Source organism: Ammodytes marinus (assembly GCF_949987685.1).
Source record: "Ammodytes marinus genome assembly, chromosome: 14".
Taxonomy (NCBI): domain Eukaryota; kingdom Metazoa; phylum Chordata; class Actinopteri; order Uranoscopiformes; family Ammodytidae; genus Ammodytes; species Ammodytes marinus.
The window spans coordinates 22246736-22258851 of NC_137218.1; the positions used below are offsets into that span (position 1 = coordinate 22246736).

General features: G+C 42.0%; 1 protein-coding gene across 4 annotated transcripts in view; it reads left to right on the top strand.

The window, feature by feature from the left end:
• The window catches only part of abr (ABR activator of RhoGEF and GTPase), a 139595-nt gene that overhangs the window by 55802 nt on the left and 71677 nt on the right, over positions 1-12116 (top strand). For 2 of the 4 annotated variants that reach the window (XM_080040775.1, XM_080040776.1), the window contains exon 2: positions 2274-2452. In XM_080040775.1, the coding sequence (XP_079896901.1) occupies positions 2274-2452 (179 nt within the window). Of the gene's footprint in view, positions 1-2273; positions 2453-6884; positions 7116-12116 lie in introns of those variants that run through there. The other 2 variants (XM_080040779.1, XM_080040777.1) reach the window with 2 other exon arrangements.

Genomic DNA, 12116 nt, shown 5'->3' on the forward strand with positions numbered 1-12116 from the left:
CTGCCCCTTTCTCTGTATCTGTGTCTGTTTTGCATTAACATGGCTAATCAGACGTAATGAGTAGAAAAGGATGACCACTCACACACCAAATTGCATGCAGGGGGATTCATTCAAACACAAAATGCCTCTAATGGCTCCCATTAACAGTTTAACACACAATGCATACACAGCTGGCGTTACAGCATCAATCGATGAGATGTCTGGTTAAATGGCAACAGTCAGTAAGCGGCAGCAGCTTGAGCGTGTGTGTGTGTGTTCAAACTATAGGCTGGGCATAAGCAAGAGTGCCGTGCGTCTTCACTGCTATAAGTGTGTTGTCCATGATGTGCCGGGTCTATGCTCAGCACAGCAGGCCAGGGACTGTATTTCTGAATGATTTCAAATTCTGCTACCCATTGATGTTTCTGCCATAGTGAATTATGGCCCATATCTTTGTGAACGAGGGAAGAAATCTTGGTGTTTCTCTATATATGAGTGCTTTGTTGTTGTGTGAAGCATCAAGTAAGGTTTTCTGCACTATGCATCAGGGATTGAGCTTCACAAGCATCATATTTGAGCTGGGAAGACATCTGAGGATTGTGGGCACTGTTGAGTGCTATAACATCAGGTAATTATCTCAGATAACAATAGCCATTGCAAACACTCACTGGAAAACATCAACAGATCGGGGTGAGGCCAGCCTGTCAGGAGGCCCGGGAGGTGTACAGATGAGTCAGGGAGGGAACAGATGGGAGAGAGAGAGAGAGGAAAACAAAAACATGCACGCAACAGATTCAAAGAGCAGATATTTTTTCTATGGCATGATCACAGCACAGTGAGCTAGCGTTGGACAAATGACTCATTCATTGTCTCAGGTTCAACTCATGTCGTATGGCAGCGCTTCAGCACATTGTCACTGTTTTTTTTCATTTGCCAGCTATTTACCCGACGGCTCCAACATATACCATATGTTAGCTGTGACCCTCCGCGGTTCACATACATACTCACATGCAACCAAAACAGATGGGGAGGAATGTCTTTTGATTGGCTGGTGGGTGGTCCAGTGACTGTGGGTTATGGTGCGTGTCAGAAGGTGACAGACGGCGACGGTGTGTCGGCACCCATCAACATTAACTCAATGGTGTGTGTCTGTCTGTCGGCCCAGTGGGGATAGACCTCTGCTTTTATTATTCAATTAGGTCTCGACACACACACACACACACACACACACTTCGGAAAACACATGTATAGCTGTGCAACGGTGGTGAACTGATTCGTAATTTGTACTTTTAAAGTGGGGGTTCATTGAGCAGCTCATCATAGGTTATGTAAATTCAGATAGCCTCAGCTTCGTGTTTTGCTTGTCAAACAGTTGATTCTGCTTTTACACCAGCTCACTGCTTTATTGTCAAGTATTTAGACAAGCTTTGGTGCACGCACTTCTCCTTGTTCCAAGTTCATTAAAGTAATATACTGTACTTTACTGTGTCAGGTGGCTAAACCGGATTTCTGTCAAACCAGGATGAAAAATGAAACATAGTGGAAAATATATCATTATCATGCCAACATAAGAAAACATATTTTAGTATTCCACTTTTTACTTTAAAAAACCCTCCCCTTTTTATATTACAGTGCAGACTTGACCTGGTTATAACCATCAACAATACACCTCTCATCTCTAGTAAGACATCAGGTAGCCTATAAGAGGTGTCGACCTAACATTTATTTTTGTTTTATGTCTGACACAGGCCCTTTACATCTCCCCCATGCCTTTTTGTTATTCCACAGTTTCCTTCACCCTTCCTTGAAGATAGGGCACCGAGGGCCAGAGAGGTTTCAGAGTCAGCATTATTATTCCCTTCCACTGGAGCTGTCACTGTTGCTCAGACCCAAACGCCTGTGTTGTCCCTGAACATGAATATGGACCCTGATACTGACACTAGTCCAAATATATAAAGGCGAGATCCCACGGAAAAACAAAAACAAGCCGAACTGAAGAAAGTTACATCTGGAGTTTGCTGTTTTTGTGGCATCCTCAGCATATGAAATTCTGGAAAACGCTTTTGGTCAGAATAACTCTTTGTCAAAACAAAAGCAGTGAATACCTCCTCCAATCTGTTTACCTGTCTGACTGTGTGCGCGCTGACAAAATAACCTGGTGTTGTTAATACACAGCCTATAGGCTCTGTGGCCTTGATGTTCTCTGTGGTGAAAAGCTAACAGTGTCCATCTCTCTTTTCTCTCTCCCGCTCTTCATCTCTCTCTCTCTCCCACTCTCTGTCTCTGTCCTCCAGACTTTAACTACAACACAGATGGCTACGAGGGAGACGGAGCGGAGGATGGTAAGTCTCAGGACGGCTCAGAGACGCTGCCCTTTATAGACGAGTCGCCCACCATGTCTCCACAGCTGTGTGCTCCACTAGGGCCCGACGGAGGAGCACTCTCCCCCACACCAGAGGGCCTGCCGCCTGGGGTAAGTTCACTCTCACACACACATACATACATAAGGAGGCATGTACTTTCTTAGTCCACCATGAGGGGCGCGGCACCGCTGCGACCCTGCAGTTACACTATCTCCTGTCCACCCATGTTATTGTCACTGTCTTGTATGTTTCTTGGAGAGGTGTGTACTGAAAAGGCAAATTTCATTGTGCTGTAACGGTGCATATGACAATAAAGCTATCTATCTATCTATGTTTGAACTTCTAGTGACACCTTCATTTTATACATCGATGAAGCAGCTGTTGCTAAGCAGGTAGAGCAGTTGTCCATTGATTGCATTGTTGGTGGTTCCATTCCCCACCTCCTGCCACAATTCTTAGTGTCCGTAGGCAAGACACTGAAGCCTAAGTTGCTCCAGATGGTTAGCTTGCGCCCTGTGTGGTAGCTGCTGCTATGAGTGTGTGAGTGTGAATGGGTGAATGAGACAAACTATGTAAAGTGCTTTGGAAAAAAAAAGCGCTATATAAGTGTAGTCCATTTACCATTTACCAATGGAATAATGTGATATGTTGGAGAAAGAGGGAAGGATGTTTCTGGTGCGATTCTTGGTTAGCTCAGGTGCATTTCTAATTCAGGCAAGTGTCTGCTGTTAAACTGTTGCAAGTGTATTATTAACAGTATATGTTTCCATAACATTCTTAAAGCTAATAGACTGATTTCCTGCACCCGCTGGGAATGATGGATTGAAATCATTTTGCATTGGTCAGTGTTTTGTTATTGTTTACTGGTAAACTTGCTGTGAGTATGGGAGGCTTTTGTACTCTGCACATGAGTTTCCCTATGTTTATGCAAAAATGTTAAAGTCAGTTTTCATATGAAAATGTTCAATTATCATTCAAATATCAGATGATTTAGCTCCTGTTCTCATGCACGCTTCTTTTAAAGGACCATTTTAGTCTATCTTAATACAGTGCTCATCATCGATTCATAGTGTATACAGTATAAGATAAAATAAAATAAAATGGACACTTACCTGGACCAATAATTGTTTCAATGTACATATAGGCATGCCGGTAAGAAGTAGGACGTTTTGAGACATTCTGATAATGTGTTTTTATTCAAAGCATTCCATATGATCATGTAACTAAATGTTTAACAGTGTGTTTTAAGCATTCATTTTATCGCAGTGAAAACTTTTGTGTTTGAGAGTAAATGGTTCCAACAGGAATTCTATTTTTTTTAAGTCTAAAATTTGACCTGGTGAACATCCTGACATCATGTCAGAAGTTAGCCTCCGGATCATGGCCCTGTGTAAGTGTTAGGGATTAGCCTCAATAGCTGCCTGCAGCTCTCTGCAGGTGGTGCATTGACAGCAACAGGAAAGGACCACTGACCCAGATGGGGTTTGACACCACCAGAGCTGGTCTGCCAGTCTGTGTGTGAATGCAGGAAAGGTTACAGGGTGGTGTTCAATCACATTTTTGTATTTGTTTTAAACTTCCAAGTGGTCATGGCATTATTTGACTATTGTGCATAATTTTGAAATTGAGATACTGCATGTGGTACACTTTTCTTTGTTTATTTGATCACAGTGCATGTGAAGAAAGGCTATACCTCATTTTGCTATTGCATGCATGCACTATAAAACGTTTTTCTGTGGACTTTGCCAGTTAAGTCATACCAGACATGAAATGGATATACATTGGGTTATTGTTATTTGATTCATTTCCGATAGGGAGATGAGCGATTTGTTCTGCTCTCATGAAAATGCTAAATGTTTTTTTTTATGTTCTTATCTGCGTATTTCGGTGTCTGGTGCTGTTATTTACTGCCTTCATATCAGTAGGTCAGGGGTTCAGCAGCCAGCTTCACCTGCATCAAGCTGTTTGTGCATACGCTCATATGTTCCAATGAGTGTCTGTGGCTCTCTGTGTGTCTGTGTGTGTCCTGTGTGACCACTGTTGTGTCTGACTGACTGACTGACTGACTTATTGAGTAGGTGTGGAGGCTTAGCAATTAGCAAGAGTAAAGTTGACCCTGACCTGAACTGACCTTCCTCCTCCTACCTTCCACTTCACACATCACAGCAGCTTTGACAGACATCTTGAGTAGTTGTCTGAAATCTACACTGTCTGTCGCCCATTCTATAATTTTTTCTCCTGTCAGTCTGTGCATGGGTTAGCTCATGTGAATGAGAATGTCTCCACCTAGTGGCACATTGTGGTAAGAACAGCCAAGACAACATTCTCACACATTTGAAAACCATTTATGATGTAAGAACATTTGAAAGGAATAGTTCAATTACCTGTTGCCATAGACTAGTTCTCTGTTAAGGTTTGTCTGTAGTTAAAGTTACTCTAATTGAGTAATTATACATGTTATAATAATTGAGAAATAGCAAAATATCGTTATCATAAATCACTGTAAAAAAGGAATGGCCATGCAAGTGCTCAAACTGTTTTAAATGCAGTGAATGTGGGGACCCTAGGGTTGAACTGTACAGTATATTGACAGTTTTTATTTAGCTAAATTCATGAAAGTGGCAACTGGGTATGACCTCACAGGGGTTTTAACCCAGGCAGAGATTTTGAAACCTTTTTGTTGCGACGCTGCATTTCCATATACTGTATATTCACCCACTCTGCTCTGTGTATGTTTCCCTGACCCCTAGACGTCAGTAGCAAAGTGAGTCAGAGCAGTTTACTTGATGCGGTGGACTTCCAGAAGTCGCCCTGTCTCCTCACCGCCTTGTGAAGTCAGCCCTTCTTTTCCGCTGAGTTTGCACTGTGCCTTAAATGTGCTGACACCCTCGGGCCAAGATGCATGCATTCAGCATCAAGTTTATTGTATATGAGATTTTGATTTGAACTCGAGAGATATTATTGCTTGTGTTTTTGGGATCACACCACCCTTGCATTTGCCTAAAGCTTCTCCTTTTAAAGTTGTTTTTCTTCTTATTTGGATGGAGGCCCTAAGGCTAGAGGGTGTTTGAGGCAAAATGTGATTTTTAGGCTGCATAAATAACTTTTATTTGACTGGTTTTACGATTTTGTTTTTCTTCGTCTTCTTTTTATCATCCATGTCGCATTGTATTCATTTTCCATCCTTCCCGAACTTTTCCTAACGGCATTGTTGTGGTGGTGGCGTTGACCTAGAAATACAAGCCACAAGCCTACATTTACTCTCATTTGTTTTCCCAACCCATGTTCAAGGCTTTGGCTTGTAAACTACATCATGACCCATATAATGAAGGCATGGTTTTACCAACCCTTGTTCCAGTCTTTAAAGTAAAATAAGTATAACCCATGTAGTGTAAGCTAGGAAATTAGCAATGAGAAAAACGAAGCCTAGATTTTTTGCAATATAAGCCTGCAGACATGGCCGGAAAAGATGAGGTGCGTGGGAGACTGACAGACAAATCTAAACTTTTCAGCTCCAAAAGAAAATGGCGGTTGGAAAATCTTTAGGGTGGTCAATAAATAGTCTCTTTATAGGTCCATGTCAATAGTGCAGGAGTGGGTGTCAGCTCGTGTGAAGTAGTGTCTTAAGGGGTCTGGAGCAGGGTTAGAGGTCGGGGCAAGGGAACTGTTTACATTCACAGACGCACACAAACAAAGAGTGCAGTCATAGTATTTTCCATTTTTCCAGTTTCATTTCTTTCTTTTCATATCCCACAGTTATAGATTCTTACTAACAGCTTGTCTTGATGTGCACACACAGGGCTTTTTAACACTTCTGTTAAACACTATTATATCTGAAACCCAATGTTCTGTCTGTGCTAAACTGCTGCCCCCCACTGAACTATGTGACCTGTAATTACAATCAGCCGCGCTAGCAGCAGCAGCAGCACATTTTGCCGGTCTGGGCTCCACATCCAAGGCTCTGGGCCAATCAATAAAGAGACAATGGCCGAGGCAGAAATGAACTCTGTAACGCTCGGCCATGCGAGACATGGACAAACTGTGCGTGTATTTTGAGGAAGTGTCTATTGCCTGAAGATACGGAAGAAGAGAACCAAGCAGCTCCCGGTAAAGCACAGAAAAAGAAAAAAAACAGCCTATGTGGCCATCAAGGAAGTGGCTGGATAGAGTGTGTTGTGAGAGGGGAGGGGCGGGCAATGTAGCGGGAGGGTAGACCTCATCGACCGAGGTGGAACAGCACACACACACACACACACACACACACACACACACACACACACACACACACACACACACACACACACACACACACACACACACACACACACACACACACACACACACACACACACACACACACACACACACACACACACACACACACACACACACACACACACACACACACACTCCACACCAGGAAGCCCGGCAGAGGAAGGGGGTGGGGTTGTGTGTAGGCGGGGTACTCTCTCTCTCTCTCTCGCTCTCTCTCTCTTTCTCTTTCTCTCTGGCTGTCCAGACGACTTGCTCTGAGGGGGAAAACACTGATGTGTCCAGGCAGGCCCTGGTGAAGGGGAATCTCAGGCAGAAAAGAGGAGAGGAAGGAGGCGAAAGAGAGAGAGAGAGAGAGAGAGAGAAAGAAAGAAAGAAAACATGGAGGAGGAAGAGGAGGAAGTGCTGTGCTACTTGGACAGGGTGCTGGAGGAAGAGGAGGTGTTGTTTGATTATGGAGATGATGGGGAGCTGGACACTCCGACACACAGGCAGTTCAAGGTGAGACAGCGGCTGGACAGCTGGAAGCAGGGAATACACACACGTACACACACACACACACACACATACAAGCACACATAGACACACACACACACACACACTCAACCTGACAACCTGACAAGGCTTGATAACTTGGCCACATATAGCAAAGTGGAAAGTCTTCCTGACATGATGTGGTGTCACTATGTGCTGCTAAGTGTGCCTATGAGCCATCTGTGCTGCTAGTGTAAGTGTGTGCGTGTGTGTGTGTGTGTGTGTGTGTGTGTGTGTGTGTGTGTGTGTGTGTGTGTGTGTGTGACAGCTATTGGTCTGTCAGTGTGGCCTGATGAGGCAGCTACTATGGAGCACATGTCTCCTCAGCCTGCAGCTCTCTTAAGACGGCTGGTTTCCATTTCTAATAGTAACTTCTGTCTGTTAAAGGTGCAGTTAGTGATTCTGGAGAATGCTTGTTGTCAATATCACTTCATGTCAACATCAGTGAACATCGCTACTTGTCCATACTGTGTACGCTGGAAAAATATTATGCTGCTGTTAATACACAACCTAGGCACTGTTAACAGGCATGTCGCTAGCTATGGTGGGTCCCCTTTGTTTACATACCAGTTTACAGAGCCTGGGCTGTATGGACAGTATGGACAAGTAGTGGATCATGAGGAGATATTCACTGATTTAGGCAAAAAGTGATTTTGACAACAAGCATTCTCCAGAATGACTGACTCCACCTTTTAAGAAACTTGTGTGTGTGTGTGTGTGTGTGTGGGGCATGCCAACGCTGTTCCCGGCCACCATTGATATCAGCTCCTTTATCGCACAGAATGAGAGCAGAGGGCACAATGGCAAAACACGCAGCGTTCCTTTTGCTCTGTGAAAAGCACAACAGAGAAGTGCACGCACAGGAGCAGGTTGCCATGGAAAAATCCTTTCAGCGCTGGTGTATTTCTCATCTTGCCCCTCTCACTCGCCACACAGTAGCTCTTTGTACAGAGGAGAGGGAAAATATTCCCTCTGTCGGAAGAAGTACTTTTTTCCCCCTTGCCTTTCCTGTCTGTCTATTTCACCATCTCACTGTGACAAGTTTGTCACTGAAAGGAGCAAGCTTTACACGTCAACAAAACACACACACACACACACACACACACACACACACACACACACACACACACACAGGCAAACACACACACACACACACACACACACACACACTCATGTTTACTTTGACTATTAAAGCAGTTCGGATGGATTTGAGTTTGAGCATTTCAGCACAATCATAATATCCCGCCTTCCTCCAATGCAGCCCCACCCCCTCATTCCTATCCCTGTTTTTTTTGTTTTGTTTTTGAAGAAACTTAATTTAGGCTACACAAGCAGACTTACTTGCTTAATACTGTCTCCGTGCACAAAGTGAGTTATATTGTGGCTGAAGAAACTGGTGGCTGTAGTAGGCTACCGGTACCGCGCTGATCTGCTTGTATCACTGGTTTCACTTCAGATATGTCGGCCAGAACACCACTTATGCTTATAATGAGACTAGGAGAGGAGGAGTAGGGTTTTATCCGCTCTTTATTTTCCTTCTTTCACAGGCACAGCCGCATATAGATCGCGGAAAAAGAACAAAGGCTTAAACTCCGCTCGTGAGGAGACGTTTGAACAGCTGTTGCGACTCGCGAATCGCAGCCGCTAATAACATGCACAAACTATAACGTATAACAGCGATCGGGACTACATGTACATACTCACACACGGGTGATTCACATTTACACTCAGATAAACACGAATGATGGCTTACTGTGGCAACTTGCTCACATCTCACCGAGGGAGAAGCGAAAGGAAACTTACTGAACTGGCTCTCTGGCCGACTGACGTCACGGCCCAACACTAAAACACAGCCAAAAAATAACAAGAAATAACAACACTGTAACCTTTTCTACAATGGTCGCTACTCGCTAGGCTACTGTCTGCCGTGGAATCAAAACAAACCCTTTCGTTGAGGACGCGCGTGCACGAATGCGCGGTACACAAGCAGACGGCAAACAGACAGGTCTGTCGGCCAATTAAATCGTTCGGTCCGAACGATTTGATTGGTTGTAGTTTTCACCTAATATTATGAGACTGAAATAATTGTTTCTTTTTATTCCTGGTGGGTCTACCATGCATTTTAGAGTGTAAAAACCTTATTTATACCATTTTAAAGTCATTTAAAATAAGTGTAAAAACTCTACAAAGGTAAGAATAGCTTTAAGTGCTATTAAGTCTGGCATCGTATCTTAGAATGTTTTTTTTTAAAGCTATGAAAACTTGTTAGAAGACGGTCTGCAATTTAGTTGAATTAAATTTACTTTTGTCATGAGTTCTAGTCATAAAGAAAATGTTGTTTTAGGTCCTTTCAAGGAATACCAGCATTATACTGTAAATGACCATGAAACGGACTCAAAACCCTGCAGAACGTGCATTGACATTCTAAGTTACCTCACCAAAGTAATCATTTGAATGCAGCTCAATGAGAAGTTTATACAATTTAAAAGTTATGAGCTATATATAGATCAACCTTGGTTCTGCTTGCTGATTCACTTTGGATAGTCACTCACTGCTGCTTTAGAGAACTGTTGCCACCAGACACAACGCTGTCATCACAGGGGTGGAGATGCATGCAACACGTGAAGAACATGTAACATTTTACTTGAATTGCTTAAAGGTGCACTATGTGACTGTTGGTGTGTCAGAGAAGTTAACATTTTCTCATAACTGAATAAACAAACCTCACAGGAAAATTGGAACCCTTGAATACTGTTTGAAGTTAGAAAGCTACTTTAAAATGTAATGGTTCACTGTTGTTGTTTACAGTAGCAAGGCCCACAATTTGTTTTCTTGTACATACATATTCTAGTGTTACATTTGGTTACAGGTGCCTTAAATAATATATGATTTTGACTAATGATGACATAAATTAATTATTCAATACTTAATTACATGTGGTGAAAATATGTGTGTTCAACTATTGCAGGCTCTGCAAATGACCCTGAAACTACATAGTGCACATGGATAAAGTTTAAATCACTATTCTTCTCTTAGACTAATTCTTATAATCCTTTCATTCAGAAATGTGAAGTTCATATCATGCACATACTGTATGTATTGTACCTTGTCATACAGTACACCTCCAGTCTTCAATGTAAACCACAGTGTCAGAAAGACGATACAAGTTGTAATTGCGTTTTAAAAACATGAGGTCAGGCCTCCTCCTCCTTCCTTGTCTTATCACACAGAGCCTGTGTGCTGATATCATCGTAATGATCCGGTTGTGTTAATAATTAATCGTCCGTATTCTGCTCTCATGGCTGTCCTTTGGCCTTTTCTTGAAGTACGTACAGTACTGTATGGGACACTTGGGACGTCATTTTGACAACAGTTCCCTGGTTTATTGCCTTCTGTTCTGTCTGTGTGCTGTGACGTGTGAACACAGTGTATTCCAGCCTGAACATGTGTTTTTCTTTGGAAAGGTCTCACTGTTAAGCCCAATGCAGTATTATTAAGGAGGAATATGTTTAATGAGGATTACTTGGGTAGTTTCACACTTTTTTTATTGTTTTGGTCAGCACATTTTGAATATGTTTTATAATTAAAGTGACCTCACCTGACCTGTTGAGATCATATTAACACCAATGTGGATTTTTGGCAGGTGTTATTATATGATTGTTAAAGAAAGATGTATAAAACAATCAGCATCATCTTCACACCAGCGCATGGTGTGTAGTATATAAATGGCTTTCTGACGAGATGAGATGGCAGGAGTGATGATGATAGCAAACAGCTGGAGTGTCTCTGTACATAAACCTATTAGTGTATGCTGATCTGCTTAGCTCACGGTTTGTGCAGAGGATGTACAAACACATCTCATATTCATACGTGAAATGAATTGGTTTTTTCAATTTAATTTTGTGGTCTTTTTCCAATCACTTCAGTGTGAACAACACAATAATCCATGAGTGACAAAAGTAGGGAAAAACATATTTTATCCTGCCTCCTTCTCAAAATATGTAGCATGAATAGCCTACCATGGTCAGCCATCACTTTAAGCTACCCAAGTTCCGTTCAGTATTCTTTATTTATGATTTGAATTGCTCTTTTCTTTGGTCTGTACTATGGATTTGAATTCATTTTGCATGGTTTTCTCAGCGCACTTACTAATATATGGTACAGTAAAGCAGGCGACAAGTATAACATTTAAAATGCCTTTATAAAGCAGAATGTACTTCACTTATACTTTACTCAGAACTGCAGTACCTTTGGACCCTTTTTCTTATATATAAAGTATGAGAAAACTACGTGAGGTTATTGGTCTGTAAAGTACTACACACAAAATAAATCAGGTGGATTGGATAGGGATAAAAAGCCATTGAATTGAAGTGAGTCTGACTTTTTATCTTATCTTACCTAGGATAGGATGTTTCACTGCCTTCTGCCAAATGCCTGCTGGGATAGTATAAACTGTACACCGCCAAGCAATAGGGATAAGCAGGAAGATTAGGGAACAGATTTAGTTTTATGTAGAATTTTCAACTGCAAAACTATCATACATTTTGCCTTAGTTTAACTTTTCTAGCTCACTACTTACAGCTGTATTTCTGAAATTTCTTCTTGGATGTAAGGGCTGAATACATTTGGAAAAATATTTTATTGCGATTTCCTTACAGATATTGCATTTTGCGATATAGTTTTTTTAAGTCTTCTCTTGAGTATTCACCCTCTTAAGTTGTTAGTCACATAGTGAGCTTTCATGAGCACTATTAAGATGCAAACAACCTTGAAATACTAGTTTGTTTACTTGAGTGGCCTGGAGCATCACTACTGTTAATGGTCACACATCACTCGTCATACAGCTGCCTGTTGCTGCTGTTTGAAAGTGTTCTATAGCTTTGTGGTGTTGCATTTTGATGTGGCGAATGTTCCACATCCCTGCACCTTCTTATGTTGAACATATATCGTCTCAAACCCAAAAAATTC